The sequence below is a fragment of the Carya illinoinensis genome, chromosome 13, assembly GCF_018687715.1.
Source record: "Carya illinoinensis cultivar Pawnee chromosome 13, C.illinoinensisPawnee_v1, whole genome shotgun sequence".
In the NCBI taxonomy this organism is placed as follows: domain Eukaryota; kingdom Viridiplantae; phylum Streptophyta; class Magnoliopsida; order Fagales; family Juglandaceae; genus Carya; species Carya illinoinensis.
Window position 1 is genome coordinate 23,058,269 of NC_056764.1, and position 21,355 is coordinate 23,079,623.

The 21,355-nt window shown below is 36.9% G+C and overlaps 1 protein-coding gene across 1 annotated transcript; it reads right to left on the reverse strand.

The window, feature by feature from the left end:
* Nucleotides 1–15,639: 15,639 nt before the first annotated feature.
* On the reverse strand, nucleotides 15,640–17,713 carry LOC122290754 (GDSL esterase/lipase At1g71250-like). Its single transcript, XM_043098377.1, has 3 exons — nucleotides 17,317–17,713; nucleotides 16,120–16,755; nucleotides 15,640–16,028 (listed from the first exon to the last, which is right to left on the reverse strand). The coding sequence occupies exons 1-3, from the start codon at nucleotides 17,639–17,641 to the stop codon at nucleotides 15,802–15,804; spliced, it is 1,188 nt and encodes a 395-aa protein (XP_042954311.1). The 5' UTR covers nucleotides 17,642–17,713; the 3' UTR covers nucleotides 15,640–15,801.
* Nucleotides 17,714–21,355: the final 3,642 nt, after the last annotated feature.

Consider the following 21,355-nt stretch of genomic DNA (forward strand, 5'->3'; position numbering starts at 1 on the left):
AATTAAGTTGACATTGCCCTAATCGAATGATGAGAATTGTTCCCTTCGAAAACTCAAGAGTACTGCTGAAACGTCAATGTATTTATAGTCACTTGGAATGATGGACTTATGGTCGAAGAGTCAACTGATCTATGTGATAAATTAAATATTTTAGTACTTAGGAGTGCAAAGTGGGAGATGGTAGTTCATGGATGAATGTGAGCTTATCCATGCAGTTATGCACTCTTTGAATAGAAATTCATTTTCTAAAAATCCTAACTTTTGTGCTTTGGTGGGTCTCAGAGATCCTTTCGATGACCCATGCTGTGTTGAAAAAATATATACATATATATATATATATATAATTGATTGCGTAAGACTTGCGATTGCAACACAAAAGTATATATATATTTTTTCTCAAAACTCATTCCTATGTTGGTTAATGTTGTAGTGTGTAGGTTTGATAAACAATGAGCATAAATATCTAAAGAGGTAGAAGTAAGGACTCAATGTGGTTGGCTTTAAGTAGTACACAATACGAGGGTTTTTAGATATTTATATTTTAAAAGAGTAGGTTTGACAAGTGAAATGATAAAATGTGATGCTCCCACCTTCTGCTTGGGATTTAATGAAAATTGAAGCGTTGGGTCATACACTCGTTCATGATAGATAATATGCAATGCACCTATTATACATTTAGCAATATACAACAATCGCAGCGAAAAATTTATACATTTTTAAATTGTACCAAAATTCATTAAGATCTAAAAATATTTTTCATAACATTAATATAGATACTAGTTCAACATCCAGCAAAAGCATAGTCTCACATCAAAAGAAGCATTGTACTGGAGTAGGAACTCCTTAGTTACAGATGTCTATATAATTTCCTAACTACAGATTGAGCTACTCACATAACTCAACTATCTACAATAAAATGAAATTAACAAACTGGAGGATCATCTCCTAGAGTTCCTCTAGGCTTAGTCTCTCACTAATCAGTCTCGTCAAGGTTAGTTCATCCCTCTTCATGATAACATGGTAAAGCTTCTACCATTCTGGGTGAAAATGCTAGTTCACATATCTCAGCAAGTTATACTAGTAATCTACTAACAATTTACAGGGCATGCACAATAATAACCATGATGTATATATATGATTGACATGAACTTGCTTCTTAAAATAAATATCATCATCGAAATTTCATATTTCATGACATGCTTACTTTCATCATTGAAACTTCATGCATTTATGACATGCTTGCTTTTGTCAAATATCATTCATTCTTGTTCTTGTTCTTACAGAGTGTGGATGCCTTGAGGTTCCCCATACAACGTGTGCTTTGCTAGTTCCTACACCACATCACAAGCCCCTTGATCAATTGTGAATACATTATACAAAGAAGAAATACCCAGGCAAATCGTAATGCCTTCACCATTATTACCCTTTAGTTTTTGATAGATCGAATCACCTTCACCAAAAACTCTTAGCTACTTTAGCAGATCATAACGCTTTCACTATAAGCATCATATTTTGCACTCATCAGCGTTAGGTGTTATGACTTCACTTTGGAAACCTTCTGGTCTCATTTGATGCCCGTTGATAGTTCTTTGTCAATTGGGGGATGTTTGGAAAAGTTTTTTTTATCTCATCCTATCTTATCTCATCCCATCTCATTTCTTTCTCAAGCATCATTTAAATACAAATACTTTCAAACTAACTATTACAACTTTTTAAAACTAATTATTACAACTTTCTCAAACTTTTAAATAAAAACAATTCAACTTTTTCAAATTTTAAAACAAAAATAATATTAAGAAATTATATTATAACAATATTTTAATTTATAATTTTTTTATTAAACTTTTTCTCTCTCATTTTTCAAAACCCAATAAGTATGTAACTCAAACTATCTTACTATTATTTATAAACCATCGTACTACTATTCATAAAATTATCATCTCATCTCATTCTCCAAGCATCCCCTTAGGGGATTCCTTGCATCAAGCTTGGCAACTACATGGTAACCATTGCCCCCTTGCACGTAACCACATTTCCCCTTTTTATTTTCCCTTTCCCACGCACTCCTTCGATGCCAGGCATTTCGATTTCTCAATACACTTCACCTTGTAGATGCTCTCTCTCTCTCTCTCTCTCTCTCTCTCTCTCTCTCTCTCTCTCTCTCTATATATATATATATATATATCTTCTCTGCACATAGTCACAAGGCACTTGAAAATGCCACCATCCAACCACCACTGGTCAACCCCCACGGCCCAGCACCTCTGTGTTCTCAACGAGAACCTATCCCACGCATTCATTAGCCTCCGCTAAACCAAACAAGATCATGCCAAAAAGTAATTAGCACTGTCTAGCGTCCCTCCTCCGCGAACTAGACAACAACATCTCTCCTCTATTCAATCATCTCGCAAGGCGCTGCTTCAAGTCAAAGACTTTATGAAAACAACCCAACCCTTTCCTTCGTCACAACCATGTAGCGAGAACCACCATCAGAACTCTATCATGCATAACCCAACCCAGCCTCTGTTTTTCTTACACCCGAAATAAAGCACCCCAAAGCCATCCACGGCCCTCACTGAACGGACATTTCAGCCACCAGTACTGCCACAAAAAATGCCACCACAAACTTCCTAGCACCCCCAGTCTGTTTTTCGCCACCCCATACTGTCGCATGCCTCCTCGCTGTCTCACAGTGAGTTTTTGTCTCTCTCATGCCAAGCTCTCTCTTCATCTCTCCTCTCTCTCTGTCTCCCTCTCTCTCAGCTCCACCACCACACACGGAGGCCACTGTTGCTGACCTTAGTATGGCTGCCTAGGACAGAATTCGTATGGTGTCCGTAAAGTCTATTTGCATGGGTAAGTTTTACCGCCGCTCAAACGTTTTCCTCTATTTGTGCTGTCGTTTACTTCTGTAACCCTAGTGTGCAAGAGGGTGGTTTTTAATTTACTTTGATGCCCCTTTTATTTTGAAAGATTTAGCCAAATATTTGTGAATGATGTTTTTTCAAGTTCTATCAGTTGGCCATATTGTTAAATGAACTTTGTTTTAATGTTGAGTTGAGTTTTTATAATTCAAAAACTATAGGAATATCTTTTAACGGGTTTTCTTTTATAAGTTTGATGTTTAAAGCTGGTTGGTGCATTTTTTCAGAAACAACGTTAGCAACTTTTAATAGACTTTATTTTATTATAGCAAGAAACTACGGTTACTTGGTATTATTTATTAATATTTTTTTCATAAAGTATAATTTTACTCGGATAATTAAATAGCCCATATACTTGATTTAGCAGAAAATATTAAAGGTTTAATTATATTATTTAGTATTAATTGATAATCATATTAAACGGATTATTTATTCAATTATTTCTTACTGTATGAATTATATTAAGTAGCTATTGAGAAATTTAGAAAGTGATGGTATTTTTTTAGAGTTAAGAGGATTTTAGGTTTTAAGGAATTAAATAGGCGATTTGAGTATTTTAGGTGTAAATAAGAGGTAACATGTTCAATTGGAAATTTATTCAAGTTCCTTGTCATTTTTATAGGTGATGATTGATTTTCCTTTCGCACTGTTGTGGGTAAATGCTGAAAAGCTAAGAAGTACAGGTAAGGAGGTTCATATGTTAGGTTTTACACAAATATTTGAGACTGAGGTTGACTTTCTGAAAACTTTGTATGTTTTGTTATGAAATGAGAATTTTGGGAAAAACAATGTTGGTCATTTCTTTGCATTACTCATGAAATTGGTATGAAAAAAGGGGAAAATATTTTCTGACATGCATTGTATAGACATAAGTTATATTTTTGTCATGCTATTTCTGAAATGTGGAAAAAAGCGATATGAAAAATATGAAAATTTGTGCATTTATTTAGAAAGATGCTCCGACCTTATTTTTCAGTATGTGAGAAAGATCTAAATATTTTTGATACTCTATTTTATGTTGATATGGCATCTGAAAACCTTTGGCATGGTGTATTGATTTTATATTTGACTCTCTTTGCTTTGCTCTGCTCTACTCTGTTTTTCTTTGCTTTGTTTGGGTTGGTACCAACTTCTCTATCTCTGAGTGCACCCATTTTGGAAACAAAAGTGGTTATTATGTGGTCTTTCCTGTATGCACACTCTAGGCTCCGAGAATAATAAGGGAAAGATTTCATCTCTATCTCTGCCTGTTTGGCTGCCAGGGTTAGCACAACCCTATCAATGATGGGCACCAAGGTGGACCAAGTTATAAAGATCCTTTGCAAGTTCTAGATGGAGCAATTACAAGATCAAGAGTTAGGAAGATTAAGGAAGTTATGTAAGGATGAGTAAAATTCACTTGAGACGAGTCTAGCAAGAGCTCAATATTCAAGATGAGCTTGAGATACGGAAATCTAGTTCTTGTCCACGTGATACAAGCAATGGAAGAGTGCAACATAAATTATGACCTATTATTATGTTTATGTGATTGAAGGCCTTGGACTTGTTTATCTCATTAAAATGGCTTATTTTATTAGTTATAGGAATTAGTTTAAAATAATTGGACTTGAAGATTCTTGGCCTACATATGTTTTACTTTGTTGAATTAGGATTTCAAAAGGCAAAATTATTGTAGCGGTATTATAGTCGTGCACGGTAGCCGCGATACTATTCACCCATGAGCATTTTTGGAAGATGAGGCTTTGTTTTACTTAGAGTTTTGTGAGATTTTAGTTTAAATACTCTTTATAGCCTCATTTTAACTGATATATAAAAGTTTATGAAAATTGATGAATTTTATTCATTGTTAGTTGAGTTTATCTCCTCTTATTCGTAATTGAACTTTTGAACTTATTAAGGGTAAATCACAACTTTTGTGACTTTCCTCCTTTGTAATCTAAGTTCTTCATACATGTTTTTTAACGGTCTAGATTTTAATATAATCTAGGTTCTTGAAACGAGTTCCTCAACGAGTTTGGATTCTTCCATTCAATTGACTTGATTTTTGGATTTCTTGGGTGAGTTTTCAAATTGATTGTGGGTTCAACGGATTCCAACTAAGTCTGATTCTATCTTTTCATTTCTGCATTTTTAAATATAATTCTAGAGTTTTATTGTTCTAGGGTTGCTAACAAAAAAAAAAGTGCAGAAATCCTTTATTCTTGGGCTGCTGAAATTTGCTTCATTAGGATTTCTAAATGCTAGGACTTCTTACATATTTGAATTGTCAATTGCTTGAAGTTTCGTTTCATTCTTTTCTTCTACTTTTGTCAATTCTTGTGTGTTTCAATTCAATTATTTGATTTACACAATTGAATATTATTGTTTGTGATTGAATTAGTGAGAAAAGAAAAGAAAAGAAAGGAAAAGAAAGGAAAAGAAAAAGAAAGAAAAAGAAAATTTAAAAAAAATAAAAAATTGATCGAGCCTTATCATCAAGGGGCTACATACATTTCATTATAGTCGGTATCTTATCTTGTGATTACTCTTTCCCTCATATATTTTTGAGTCTCGTGTTATTTTATTCCTTAATTGTTTTTTACTCTTATTTTTTGGACCTAATTACTAGTTAGAATAAAACAATGTTTTATTGTCTTGATTGAGTTCAATTAGTTCTTATAGAACTTGAGTGGGAAAACTCTTGAAGTAAAAGGCAAGAGAATATGAGATCATTATCGAGAAAAAGCCAATTATTAGTGAAACATGAGTGAAGTGCCATTATTCAAGCATAAACACGTAAGAGAGTGTGTGAGGCTTTTTACCACTAGCATTCTTTCTGTGTAGCACATTACTATGTCTCATAATAGTGACTCAACACCGAAGGGGTCATAGACAATTCATTCTTTATGTTGCAGTCCGTGCAACAAAAGTTTGAAAAGTTAAATTTGGCATTAGAGGAAGTAAAGGATAGGATGGATCAATAATGTGCATTGATTAGAAATCTGCAAAGTGTGAGAGATATAAGAAGACGTAAGCCTAGTGTTGAACATGAGTATGAGAATGAAGAGTATAATAAGTCTCTTGTTGCCAGACGTGCTCTCAATATATAAATCAAGGTAGATGACACAGAGTAACAGAGAGAGAACATTTTTCATTCTAGATGCCATATCAACAACAAGGTATATCGTATGATCATTGATGGAGGGAGTTGTACTAATATTGCTAGCACTACCTTAGTTGAAAATTTGAATTTATCTACCTTGAAAGACCCTAAACCATACAAGTTGCAGTTGTTGAATGATTGTGTGGAGGTTAGGGTAAATAAACAAGTGTTAGTTTCTTTTTCAATTGGGAAGTACAAGGATGAGGTGCTTTGTGATGTAGTGCCTATGCATGTTGGCCATATTTTGTTGGGGAGGCTATGGCAGTATGATAGGAGAGTAATCCATGATGGGTTCAGTAACATGTACAATTTTGAAAAAGATGGAAAAACAATTAAACTTGCTCCTTTAACTCCAATACAGGTCCATGAGGACTAACCGAAATTGAAAAGTAAGGTTAATCAAAAAAGAAAAAGTGAAAATGAGGTTGATCAGAAGAGAAAGTGAGAAAGTGAGATTGATAAAAAAAAAAAAGAGAGAGAGAGAGAGAGAAAGTGAGATTGACATGATGATGATGCTCAGGTTATGTTATGCCAAAGTACTCTGGGTTTTATATGACTTAAAACTATCGCTCTGTTACTTTTGAAAATATGTTTGTTATACATGATAACTTTAGAAAAATATTTTGCTCTGCATACTGTACTCTGTAAATGCTTATATTTACATACTAGTATATATGTTTTACTTAGTGAATTGTTGATAACTCACTCCTGATCTCCATAATATTTTTCAGATATTTGGATATTTCAGCTGATGGTCAGATTATGAAGCATTGGGTGAGATGTTTTAAGAATGGTGGATTAAATATAGATAATTTTTTTATGAGTATTGGCAAAGTTTATCAAGAAATTTTTATTGTGTTTTTTATGATTTAGCATTTTGGGATATTAATTATATTGAGAAAATTAGTTTGAATCACAATTTTTATATGATATTGGGAATTTAAAGGTTGTAATTATATTGTTGAAATATGAGTTTCAGTGGTAGGAAGTAACTCTCAAATCCCTGCGGGACCGGGCAGTTATATATCAAGAGTAAGTTAGAAGCTAGCTTACAAAATCCTTGTTTTTAATAAATTGACGTGGCTTTAATTGAGAGATATACTAAGGTTAAGAAATCTCATTAAGAAATAAAAATCAAAACCTGATACTCATAGAGCACTATTTTCAAAATTGCTCCTTAACTCTTTAGAATTTACAAATAAGTCCCTAAACTTTGAATAATTTTAGTTCGGCCCCAAACTTTACCAAACTTCATGTATTTTTTTTTTAAAAATTCTAAATCCATTTTTGAAATTAGAAATTAATTAATCATTCATCTAGTATAAGAAACCCAATACGGCCGAAACACCTAAAACCCTAAGTTTCACTAAGTGTGATTTTAGGCCTAATTGTATACCAATGGAGTCTTATTCGGATTTAAGGAGCAATTTCGATTTGATGGGAGTATCATTTTCCATTCCTTAAATTGTTGTATGAATGTTTGCGAGAGTATCATTTGTCATTATTAGAGTTTGCATATAATAGGGCCACTATTTCTTATTCACATTTTGAAGTTGTTTATGGCTTTAATCCACTTATTCCTTTTGATTTAATGCCTTTACTTATTGATGACAGAAGTAGCTTGGATGGAATTTTCTAACTTATTGATAAAATTAACAATAATTCATATAAAGTGGATCTTCTAGGTAAGTATCATGTTTCTACTATTTTCAATGTTACTAACCTTTTTCTCATTGATGCAGGTGAAGATTAGAGGTCGAATCCTTTTGAGAAGAGGGAGAATGATGGGCACCAAAGTGTACCAAGTCGTAAAGATTTTTTGCAAGTTCCAGATGAGTCAATTACAAAATCAAGAGTTAGGAAGATCAAGGAAGCTATGCAACGATGAGTGAAATCCATTTGGGACTAGTCGAGCAAGAGCCTAATATTCAAGATGGGCTTGAGAGAAGGAGATATAGTTCTCATTCACGTGATACAAGCAATGAAAGAGTGCAACATAAATTATGGTCTATTATTATGTTTATGTGATTGAAGGAATTGGACTTATTTATCTCATTAAAATGGCTTATTGTATTAGTTATAGGAATTAATCTAGAATAATTGGGCTTGAAAATACTTGGCCCATATATGTTTTACTTTGTTGAATTAGGGTTTCAAAAAGTAAAATTACTGTAGCGGTACTGTAGCTGTGGTGCCCCCAAATCCCCATGCACGGACACGGGAAAATCGAGACGTCCGGATGATGACATCACGGGTCATCACCCTATCGACGTGTGCCAAGTGTGTGTATAAGTGACGAATATGCACGAGAAATACGCAGCGAAAAGCAAGTCAATAACTAAGTACCAGAATTTTTCTTGTTTAATACAAAGCTATTCAAAACATACATAAATAAATTTTACAAGACACGAATATAATTTAATATCAACTACAAAACATAACATCAGCATCCCGGCGGAGCTGCATCCTCGGGCTCAGCCTCCTTCTCCTCATCCTCGATCTCTGCATCAAAATCTACCGTACCAAAAATGGTGCCGCAGGTAAGTAGACTCCAAACACCACTAGATAAAAACATATAAAACTCAAACAACATGGATGCAAGAAAAGCCAATGCACATGTCCCGCAAAACCACATTTTTACCACGCACGCCAAAAACCCATTTGGCCCATAAAAACATATCCTTAAAACCAAACCTCGCCATTATCTCAGATAATGGCCCAAACCACCATTTTCCCAGAAAATGGATCAATGCCTCGAAAACCAACATCGCCATTTTCCCAGAAAATGGCCCACATCCGAAAACCATAAAAACAATCCGGTTATGCATGCACCATGATCTCCCCTAGGGATTACCCGCACACCCTGGCTCTGTGCCACACCGCAGGTAACGACTACGCATGTGATACCTAAACAAGTGATGTCCAGACTCGCGCCCAGCGCGTACCTGGCCAGACCATCCTCTAGCCCTCGCCAGCGAAGGGCCACGGAGTCGGTGAGTAGAGTAATGCCCAGACTCGCGCCCAGTGCGTACCTGGCTAGGCCATCCTCTAGCCCCGCTCCCGTCGTCGCCCAGCGACAACTTAGGGGATGTCACTCAGTATTATCCACTCCTGAGTGACCAGAGGAGCTCCACCGAGATAATAACCTATCCCGACTTGGGCTCGTGAGATATACGCACCCGAAAATCCATTCACGCCAGCAAAACAGGATTTCTCAAATAAAATAAAATGCACGTGCGTGCACCATGTAAATGCAATTTCAATGCACAAAACAATCAACTAACCACAAATCAATAAATCAAGCAACTCCGTCCTCCATCCATCCGACCCCCGAACTCCTCGGACTCAGTCCGGAATCAACCAACCAGCAGCAATAATTTATTGTAAGAGCAAAATATATTTAAATCTAAAAGTAGGGTTTGGAAAATACTTACAGCGCTATACGATATTTTTAGAAAGCTTGCGGCGTTGCAAACGACGGAGAAAAAGCAATGTAAAAGTGAAAATTCACTGTGGCCGTGGGTTGTAAAATACCCACTTTTGAACGGGGACAAACCAAGGCTTGAGATTGATAGGGAATGGTCTAAGGATGATTATGAAGCTAGTGGAAGTGAAGTTTGGCCGTGGGTGGCGGCGAAAACGGTGGTTGATGGCCGGATTTCCCAAAATAGAAAGCTAGCTCGTGGGAGCTGTTCCGTTGGCTATTAGAGGCCGGAAATGGGTGGGTTAGGATGGCAGGGAACCGGTGATGAAGTGGTGAAGAGGTGGTAGCCGGAGGTGGAGCGATGGCGGCGGATCGGGGCAAAATCTGTGGGGCTTTGTTGGGCATTTTCCGGCCAAACAGCTGGCCGGATGGGGCTGAGATTCGGTGGGATGGTGCGCCGGAGGGAGGGGGTTCAACCGGTGGGGGTGGTGTCACCCACGGTGGCCGGACGGCGGTGGGTCGGGGCTGGGATGGCTTCTGGCGTGGGAGAGGAGAGAGAGAGAGAGTCGACGCACGGGAGAGAGGAAGAAAGAAGAAAAAGAAAAGAAAGAAAGAAAAAGAAAAAGAAAAAGAAAGAAGAAAAAGTAAAGAGAAAAAGGGAAAAAGGAAAAAAAAAGAGATGTAGGAGGAAATGAGGTCCAATCCTCACTCCGGACAACAAAACAAATCCGCCGAGAATGAGATTAAAAACCGTAAAACAAATAAATAAATGAAACACAATATCCAACAAATAAAAACCAAATTTAAAACGCAATAATTTAAAATAAATAAAACAATATATTAATTAAATTAAAAATAACCCTTCAGTGAAAAAAACACGTGAAAGCGGGTCATCACAGTAGCCATGCACGGTAGTCGTGATACTATTCACTCAGGGGCATTTTTGGAAGATGAGATTTTATTTTACCTAAGGTTTTGTGAGGTTTTAGTTTAAATACTCTTTATAGCCTCATTTTAATGTACATATAAAAATTTATGAAAATTGATGAATTTTATTCATTGTGAGTTGAGTTTATCTCATTTTATTCTTAATTGAGATTTTGAACTTATCAAAAGTAAATTACAACCTTTGTGGCGTTCCTCCTTTGTAATCTAGGTTCTTGCGACAAGTTCTTCAATGGTCTAGATTTTAATATAATCTAGATTCTTGAAACGAGTTCCTCAATGGATCCAGATTCTTCCATCCAATTGACTTGATTTTGGATTTCTTGAGTGAGTTTTCAAATTGATTATGGGTTCAATGTATTCCAATTCCGCAGATTCACATCAACGGAGGTGAAACATGGTCTCTGCTTTGTGAGATTCTCTGTTTTGATATGATGATGATACTCAGGTTATGTTATGCCAAAGTACTCTAGGTTTTATATGTCTTAAAACCATCGCTCTGTTACTTTTGAAAATATGTTTGGTATGTATGATAACTTTGGAAAAATATTTTTTTCTATATACTGTACTCTGTAAATGCTTATATTTACATACTAGTATATGTGTTTTGCTTACTAACTTGTTGATAACTCACTCCTGATCTCCATAATATTTTCAGATATTTGGATATTTCAGCTGATGGTCAGATTATGAAGGATTGGGTGAGATGTTTTAAGAATGGTGAATTAAGCATAGAGAATTTTTATATGAGTATTGGCGAAGTTTATCAAGAAATTTTTGTTGTGCTTTTGATGACTTAGCATTTTGGGATATTAATTATATTGAGGAAATTAGTTTGAATCACAATTTTTATATGATATTGGGAATTTAGAATTTATAATTATATTGTTGAAATATGAGTTTCAGTGGTAGGAAGTAACTCTCAAACCCCTGCGGGATCAAGGCGTTACATATCAAAAGTAAGTTAGAAGCTAACTTACAAAATCCTTACATTTAATAAATTGACGTGGCTTTAAATGAGAGATATACTAAGGTTAAGAAATCTCATTAAGAAATAAAAATCAAAACCCGACACTCATAGAGCACTATTTTCAAAATTGCTCCTTAACTCTTTAGAATTTACAAATAAGTCCCTAAACTTTGAATAATTTTAGTTCAGCCCCAAACTTTACCAAACTTCATGTATTTTTTTTTTTGTTTTTAAAATTCTAAATCCATTTTTGAAATTAGAAATTAATTAATCATTCATCTATTATAAAAAACCCAATATGGCCGAAACACCTAAAACCCTAAGTTACACTAAGTGTGATTTTAGGCCTAATTGCATACCAATGGAGACTTACTCGGATTTAGCACTTAATAACATTCTAAAACTAAGCTTCGTAACATGTTAAATCACTATATTCATATCCTTCACAACCATATTTTCATCATATGAATTAACCAACACAACACAACCTGAAACTTAGCATGGTGGTCTTATCTTTTCTTTTGCAAATGAACACTAAGAATATCAATGAATCACACATCCAAACTTCTAGCATGCTAAGTACTCATTTCTAGATGGTATTACACAATCCTAAGCAACTTGTTCATCATAAGAGATACAATACAAATCATGCCACAAACACTAAAGCCATGCATGTCCTTTGTTCTTGAATAATTTGACTAAATCTGTATTTGGCATGCTAATTTTCTTGAAATAACTCACCCATGACCATCATAGACAAGCATTAAATAGGTTTTAGCACCATTTTAACCATTTCATAACCAAACTTCAAGATTAAATCAAACAAATAGGCAAGAACCTCAAATCTTGCACCAAAATCATGCATCATAATTATTCATCACAACTCAAATAAAATTCAAGTTTCATGGTTCAAAACAAAACTTAACACATAGATCTAACTCCCATTAGAAAGGGTTTAGTGGATCTACTCACCAAACCAAAACTTTAGAGCTCAAAAGAACCAACTCTTCAAGGAAAACTCACTAGTAATTTACTAACCCTAATTGGTTAATGCAACTTTGAGTGAAGACACTTGTGTTACAAACTCAAACCATATTTGTTGCATCATACATGTCACCAACTCTATCAAAAGTCGAAATCCTCAAACAACTCTGTTGCCCAGATGACTAACACAAGAGGGGGGGTGAATTGAGTTATATTGAAAAATAATAATTATGAATCAAATATACAATATAAAATATAAACAAAATACGAAATAGCAATAAATATAAAGAGTAAGGGTAAGAGAGAAGTAAACTCAGTATGTTAACGAGGTTTGGCCACACTGCCTACGTCCTCGCCTCAAGCTACCCCTTGAGGATTCCCAAATTCACTAATCAACCTCCTTCAGGTGGAGATAAACCTATTATACCTTTGAACAATACCGCTACAAAGGATCCGTGTAGAACACCCTCTACACTTGCAATCACCTTACACGTGGTGATTCAACTATTCCCTGTGTAGAACACTTTCTACACTCACAAAGGTTATACACACCCTTTTACTGATACAAGAGCTGATAGTGGGTAGGTTATCAGAAAACACTCCTCAATGAGTGAAATAAGAACAATACAGTGTAGATATATAATTACACAAAACTTGAAATCTTGGGTTCAACAAACTCCTAAAACTACATGGCATTTCAAGTCAAAATTCCAAAACAACACAAAATCATGCAAGCCGAAATGGGTACGCTCTAACTTCACCAAAGATCAACCATTTAACTTAAGAAAAATATTCTGACTTCCATGTTAACATGTTCTTAACTTGGTGTATCAAAAATAGAAGGATAAAAGATAAGAAAAGAGAACTGACAAAGTCTAATACTTGTAAAAGTTTGGCTCTCTTCCACCCACTCTCTTACTCACTTGGTTTTGGTGGCTGCAAAAGCTGACTACTTGGGTAGGGTATGGGCAGGTGGTATAAGAAGGTGTGTCTAGATTGCTTACAACGAGACCAACTCAAGTTTGAAGGGAGGGACTAAACTGATGGAATGGGGGGCCTCGATTTTAGCGTTTGAATTTCAAACCAGTGGTGAGGGCTAGGCAGGGGGTACATGGCTGGAAATGGCAGGGTATGAGCTTCATAAAGTTTAAGACCTTTGTAAGAAATGCATGGTCTTGCCTTGCCACTCATCCTTCTTATACATGTGTACTAAGTGTGACATGTGTAAATGAGGTCCAAATGGAGAGTGGTGATGATGCCATGTGTCAATGAGGTTCCCAGTGTTTCCTGATTGACTTGGGCATCCTACATGGCATGGTGATAGCTGGTTGATGATGTGGAACACTAGACGCCATGTGATGCTCTTCGATTGGCCTATTTGCCTCAAAAAATCCAAATGGAATTATGTTCCCTTAGCGGATCATAATTCGACTATGCTTCCAAACCGAAAACCTAGCTAGTTTCTAATCTATGAATTTGTTTTCCAAGTTTTCATGGTATATCCAATGTCTAAACAAAAGAAATTCTTTGGGAAGTTACACAAAAACACCTAGATGTTTCCATAATTGATTCATCTTTGTTTCAAGTAAACTGGACGGTATCCTTTGCCAAGTTTAGTTTGACAAAAATTTTCAATTTTTTTTTTTTTCAAATCAAATCAAACACTTTCAATATAAATAAAATTATATTTCAAACTTTTTAGCTAATCATTACTTAAACATAAATATGTTTAACTTTTATAAACTTCAAAATAAATATATTCTTAAAATATTTTATTCAAACAACTTTTTCAAGTCTACTCGTGTATAATCCACTCTCACAAACTCCAATACAATATTTTTTTTAAAAAAAAATTATTCTAATTTTTCTTTATTTCTCAAAACTCAATCTTTTTTTTTTTTGATGGAAATATGCTTCATAGCATTCATTCATAAACGAAGTTACAACTGTGACTTATCAATACAGGAAAACCAGACTATAAGTCAACTAACGCAACTGCTCAGGAGCTTCCCCGCCAACAAATTCCTTTGTGACGGACATTGTCTAAACTTCTATACCTTCTCTCTTGACAGCAGTCAGAAAAGAAAGCGCCCTGTCAAACCAGAGCTAAAACAACCTTTCTTCCGAAGAAGAGAGGTACACCCACGCTCCATCCTCACAAGGAGGAGGAGTACATCCACACTCTTTCCTCCCAAAGAGGAAGAGTACTAACACCTACCTTCCTCCAAAAGAGGAGTAGGATAAACACCCACATTCCTCTAAAAGAGGAGTGGGACACTAGCCTATTTATTTTATATTTAAAACTAAAACAAACTAAAAAAACTGTAAACAAATGGGCCCAGCCCATTTAGGGTTTCATCAGTCTAGATGGGCTGTAAAACAAAAGCTCGTAAAACAAAAGCTCAGCTCGTAAGTACATGGGGCCCAACCCGTTAGGGTTTCATCTCATAACTCTGCCGCCGCCCCTTCCTTCATTCTCTGATACTGTGCAGCACAAATTGCTGCATCGATCATCACCACAAAACACGGGAAGACGAGGCCCAGATTTATGCTCATCAATCCGACGGCCAAAACCAGAGAGAGAGAAGGCCAACGTGCCTCTTGCCGACAACCATCAGAACTCCGTTGCTCGTACCAACACTCTGTTACGAAACAGAGCAACAGAGCCCATTGCTCTTACCAACACCTTGCCGACGAGCCGCCCGGCCGCACCTTAGCCCATTGCCGCCAGCCTTGCGTCAACAAAACAGGGTAGCCAGCCACTCACCCCTCTAGATCCACCAACCTCGGCGAGAACAGCGTCTGTGCGCGTCTCCTCTGCAATGAGCCACCTCAAGGTTGCTCTCGGGACCTTTACTGAAGATCCTCGCTATGAGAAAAATGATTTGTACAAATCCCATAGAAGCCCTTATAAAAGTGGACCCTATCTTAAAAAAAAGTTTAAAAAAACTATTTTTTATTAGTGAATCCATTTTTTTACGAATGACTTGTACCTAACATTACTCATCTCAAAAGACTTGTTAAATATTCTCAATATTTTTCATAACCAAACACGGCCTTGCAATTGTTAGCCACTGCATCATTTATAAATGACAACTATTAGAATAATGATGAGACCCATTTTCAACCTTGTACCGAGTAAACTAGAAAAGACCTGAATCAAATAATTGTGTCTTATACAGATAGATTATGAGATAGCTAGCATAGGAGACTGGCCTTGGGAAATTGCCCTTTTTGATCTGGAACAGTACCTTGGTATTCAGTATTTACATAGATCGAATAGCATTCAAAAAAGAAGTTCAGCATTAGAACCTAAGTCCAACAACAATGCCAGCTAAACCACCAAAGAAGAGGTAATTACAAGAAAAAGTGAGTACAGGTTGCTGCATGGCCGTCGTGTGGGACGCACCAATCAAGTGGTCAGTAATTCCTCGATAGTAATAGGACGGCAGATGTCAGAGAATGGTCGGCCTGACCAGGCAGAATCAGCGAGCAAGGAGTTGACTGCTTGTGTAGGGTTGTATAAGTCCCACCAGACATAAGACGAAGCTTGGTTGCAGGCCATTTCTGGAGAGAGGCATCCAATCATAGCACCATACAAGCCAGCCCCACAGCATGCGCTCCTCAGTTCCTCAAATCCTGTAATGGAAAGCATGCCTTTATTGTTTGATATAATATAAACATGAATGGATTGAGTTTTCTTTTGAATTGTGGGACAAAAGGTTCATACCGTAGTGTCCTGGATCGGTTAAGATCTTCATGATTCCTCGATATACATCGCAGAAGACTATCTCTATATCAGGCAACATGGAATTAAGCTCTAGAAGGTGCTCATCCAGCATTGTATTGTACTCCAAAACCATCTCATTGATATCTTTAACACATCCCCCTCCATCATGATCTTGATCTTCAACTACAGTGGTATTATACCGCTCCCAGATTCTCCGTGGTGTGCATCCTAATGGCAATATTCCCGTACATATTATCTTCCTGAAATTTGCGTTGTAAAGATTCCTTACAACATGCATAATCTGGTGGACCAAAATGTGAGCAAATTCTTTGCTGCTAAACTTGAGCATTAAACCTGAGGAATTGCGGAGGAAGATATCAATGTAGTCATCTTTGCCAAAGGAGAGGTAGACTACAGATGATCTGATAAGATTTTCAGCTCTGTTCTCCCCAAGTTGCAGCTGCAATAGCTGTAAGGTCTCAAAGACTTGGCGTAATTGTTGGTTGAGAGACTGGTGGCTCTGGCTGCTCACGATTGTTGCTTCTGCTGAACCAAAGTTCAGACCAACTATGAGCTCGTCAATCGATCCATTTTGACTGTAGAATGGTAGGATCTTTGGCAAACCCATCTTCTCAGCTGCATCAACACTCAATATATATGATTGATTATATACCTTTATCACTCAACTTTGCAACCTCGATTCATGTTGAAGTTCCACTCACGTAACACAAGTATAAAACAAGCAGAAGATTATGGCAAAAATTCCCCAGTGCCTATATTTGCAAAAACTTGGAACCTTACTAGCCCTTCGACACAAAAGAAAAGAAAAAGAAAAAAGAAAAGAGAGAGAAAAAACATATCTGGTACTGCTAGTGTGGTCATTTCCTACCAATTGGAAAGTCTTTTCTCGTGATTCTTGACAATGAATTGTAAGACGTTTACCATAAAAAAATTCAGTAGATTGAATAAAAGAAAAAAAGAAGATGAATAAAACTCATCTTGAAGAAAATATTGAAAGCATACTCTAGGCATGAAAGTTGGATTTGACGATATGGGTTGGCATATTTTGATACTTCATGAGAACAACGAATCAAGAAAAATTCCAATCCATTCAAAACGCACCCGAAATCCCAAGTTGATCAACATGAAAGCTGGACTTGAAAAGAGAGTTTTCAACACGAGAGGAGAAAGTAGTACCAAGAAGATGGGGAAGAAGGCTTGTGTGGGAGCCATTGCACGGATACAAAGAAAGATTATGGTGGAGAAGTGGGTAGAACAGAGTGTTGTCCCCACAATCCACAGAAGAGTCACCCAACACGTACAAGGCCGTCGCATTAGAAGCATTTCCAGCCAACGGTGTATCTGAATCTGAATCTGAGAGTAGTTTCCCATTTGCCACAGCGATGACGCCCATCAGGACAACCAGAAGATGAACAAGAAGGGCCAACCATTTTGGTGGTACAGTGTTGATCTCCAGCTTCTCTGCATTGAAACTCTGCTGCTTTTCTTTCGACCTTCTCATCTTGTCCGGCGATTTCTTGATCTTCTTCCTCTGTTTTCGTTCTGTTTGTTCGCTTTCTTGAATTCAGCTGCCTTTGTTTTCTTGGTGGACTCAGAGAAGAATCTGAATATAAGTCGTTGCGGATGCATGCAATAACCCCCTTAAATAAGGAATCATAGCTGCTGATTCACTTTGCTTTTTAAATTAATGAAAGGTGAATATAAGATTAGAAATTTAGAATAAAGAACTTTACACCATAATTTGATTAACGAAAGTCGAATCAATTTTATAAATTTTAAAATTTGAATTTTATAAATTCAATTATTTTATGTGAATGATGTATGATGTAAATGAGTTCAAATAACACTGCTCATGAGATTAATGCCTCTTGGGAATCCATTTCATCTCATTTTCAAATATCTTTCAAATACAAACTTTTTTAATTTCAAATTTTTAATCTTTTTATCTAATTATCTAATCATTACAACTATTTCAAACTTTAAAACAAAACACAAAAAACTGCTAATCAAACCTCCCCTCAAGATCAAGGCATTGCAATGACCACACATGTTTGGGTGTTTGGTTAATTGGTTGGTCAAGCTCAGTAAATTCAACATCGACTATATACCCTGAATTGTCATCAAGGAAAAAACACTGGCGGACTTCATAGCGGAGATGGTTAGCCCCTCGAGGAGGTACCTGATCAATCGGCCGACCATCCTTGGCAAGTCTATATTGATGGCTCGTCCTGTTGTTTTGGCGAGGGAGTACGAGTGTACATAGTGTCAAACTCAAGTGAAGAAAGCTATTATTCGATAAGGCTCGAATTCAAAAATACTAATAACAAAACCTAATACGAAGCCCTACTGGCAGGCCTTGCCATAACAAAGATGCTTGGAGTAGCGGAAGTGGAAGTAAAGGTGGTCTCTCAAGTGGTAGTAAACCAAGTCAGAGGAGAATACGTGGCAAAAAGTGAGACACTCCAACTCTATTGATGGCAAGTGTGGGAGGAGCACGACTGTTTCAAGGAATTTTTCCATTAGAAGGAAGGACAACTGGAAAGCTGAAAAGTTAGCACAGATAGCTTTGGGAATGAATGATACAATACTACATTGGGCAATGGTTAGCAAGGTGGTAAGCTAGAAGTCTTAGAAGTGGGAACAGGAATACCCAAGTGGGCACGAGCCATAACCAAGTACTTGACTACCGGAGAACTACTAATAGAGAAAGATGAAGCAAGGAAAGTAAGGAACAAGGCGGCGAGGTTCACCATCCTGAATAGGAAATTATAGAAACAAGGCCTTTCCTTGCCATTGTTAAGATGCAAATCACTAAACAAAGCTCAATACATGATGGTAGAAATCCATAAAGGAGGAGTGTGTGGAAACCACTCAGGCAAAAGAGCCTTGGCAAGAAAGGTCATGAGAGTGAGCAACTATTGGCCTCACACCTTTAGGGATGCATAACAATTCACCAAGAAATGCCCAAAGTGTCAGGAATATGCACCAATTCTGCATAACCCACTAGAAGAAATGACATTGATCACATCCTCGTGGCCCTTTGCACAGTGTGGGGTAGACATGGTAGGTCCCATGCCTCATGGCAAAAGAGGCGTGAAATTCATTATAATGATTGTAGACTACTTTACGAAATGTGTGGAGACAGCCCCTGGCGACAATAATGGCCACCAACATTACCAGGTTCCTATGGAAGACTATCATGTACATATTTGGTATCCCCCACACCATCATCGTGGACAACGATCGATAGTTTGGCTCATATCACTTTTACAATTAGTGCACCGAATTTGGAGTCAAAGTCAAGTACTCCTCTCTAGGACACCCTCAAGCAAATGGGTAGGTAAAGGTAGGGGTGTAAATTGGTTGGTTCAATTTAGTCTCGGTGATGGACAAAAATTTTCGGTCCTTTATTTTTCTCAGACCGAACATCCAAAAGGATTGGATCGGATCGGATCGATAACTATCGGTCCAGTATGGTCCAGTCAGTTCATTCGGTCTTGTTCAATTATTTTTTTCTTCTTTTTTAAAATAAATTAATAAAAAAATTTATTTAAATTAATAAATTAAAATTAAGTGAATTAGTAATGTAGATTATATAACTAACTCATTAAAAAAATATTTTATATGTTCAATGATAATAAATTAGATAAAAATTACTTAATTAATTATACAATTATTATATACAATAACATATAAAAAAATATATTTAAAAATTAAAAATATATATTTTTCTAATTTGGTCGGTCATGTCCAAGGAAAACCCACTTTGGTACCAGACTGAAAATCGAAAGTTGAGAAGTCCTCTGATTGAGAGTGGTCGGCCAAGCTTTGTCTGGATCGAAATGGTCAGTTCGGTTGGTTTTTTCCGGTCAAGACTGATCGGCTTTCACCCCTAGGTAGAGGCAACTGACAAAACCCTTGTGGGAATATTGAAGAAGAAACTGACGAGTAAGGAAGAAGCTTGGGCAGAAAAGCTGCTAGGAGTTCTATAGGCCTACCAAACTACCACAAAACCCCCAACAAGGGAGACCGCCTTTGCACTAACGTATGGAAGCAAGGTTGTAATCTCAGTAGAGAAAGGAATAACAAGTTATAAGGTCCAACATTTTAACGAGAAATAAATGAAGAAGTCCTATGCCAAAATCTAGACTTGGTGGAAGAGCTGAGAGACAAAGCGTAGATGATGGCGGTAATCGCCAAGTGAAAAACATAGCAATACTTCAACAAAAGAGTAAAGCATAGGGAGTTTAAGGCAGGAGAACTAGTCCTAAAAGAAACCAGGATAACTTCTCAAGATGAAGGGAAGCTTGGACCGAAATGGGAAGGGCTACTTGCTTGGTCACTCAAAACAAAGAATACGACTGCCCGTAGGATACAGAGCTAGCGAGATGGGCAAATAATAAAAGGAAGAAGCAAGAAAAGCACATATCCATACACACAAATGGGAGACAGAGATCACACAAAGCAACAAGAACTAAAGAATGTGTATATATATATATATCTATATACACAATGAACTGATTGCTCAATAAATAAAAAACCAAAAAAATATTTACATATTTATGTCACAAGTTAAGGTTCAAGAGCTATGTCAGGGAAGGCATTGGGCATTAGGTCTTTGCCCAAGGAGTTAAGAAACTGAAGGGCTTAAGGGTCATTACGTCAAGGGTGTTCAGGTCACTCCAGAAATTCTCCATCAAATTATCCCTTTACCTCTCCAAGCCCTCCCTATACCCATGGCACCAAGCCCTAATGCGGCCCACCTTAGTCAATGTTATCTAGGAAGAGAGTTAGACCAGGTTATCCTTGGAAAAAGCCAACTTGGAATCCAAAAATCTTATCTTTAACTCCCAAGAAGCCAAGTCGGACTCTAAAGTTCCTATCTGCGGCTCCCAAGAAGCCGATTCTTCCCTAATGGAGTTTGACTTGAACTCCAAAGTCATAGTTTGTTGATCTTGGGATTTAATCTTGTCCTGCTTGCAAGCCCAAGATTCACTGAGGTCCAAATACTTATTCTCCAAGAATTTTTATGCCCTCTGGTCTTATTCATGCTGTTTGAAGAGCCTATCCTTTTCGCCACTAAGGTCCTCGCGAGACATCTTAGCCCTCTTTACCATAACTACCCTTTCCTCTTCTAGCAATCCGGCCTCGATATGGCAGTAGGCTATCTCCTCTTAAGATCTCACCAAGTCAACATGGAGGTTGCCCACCTCCT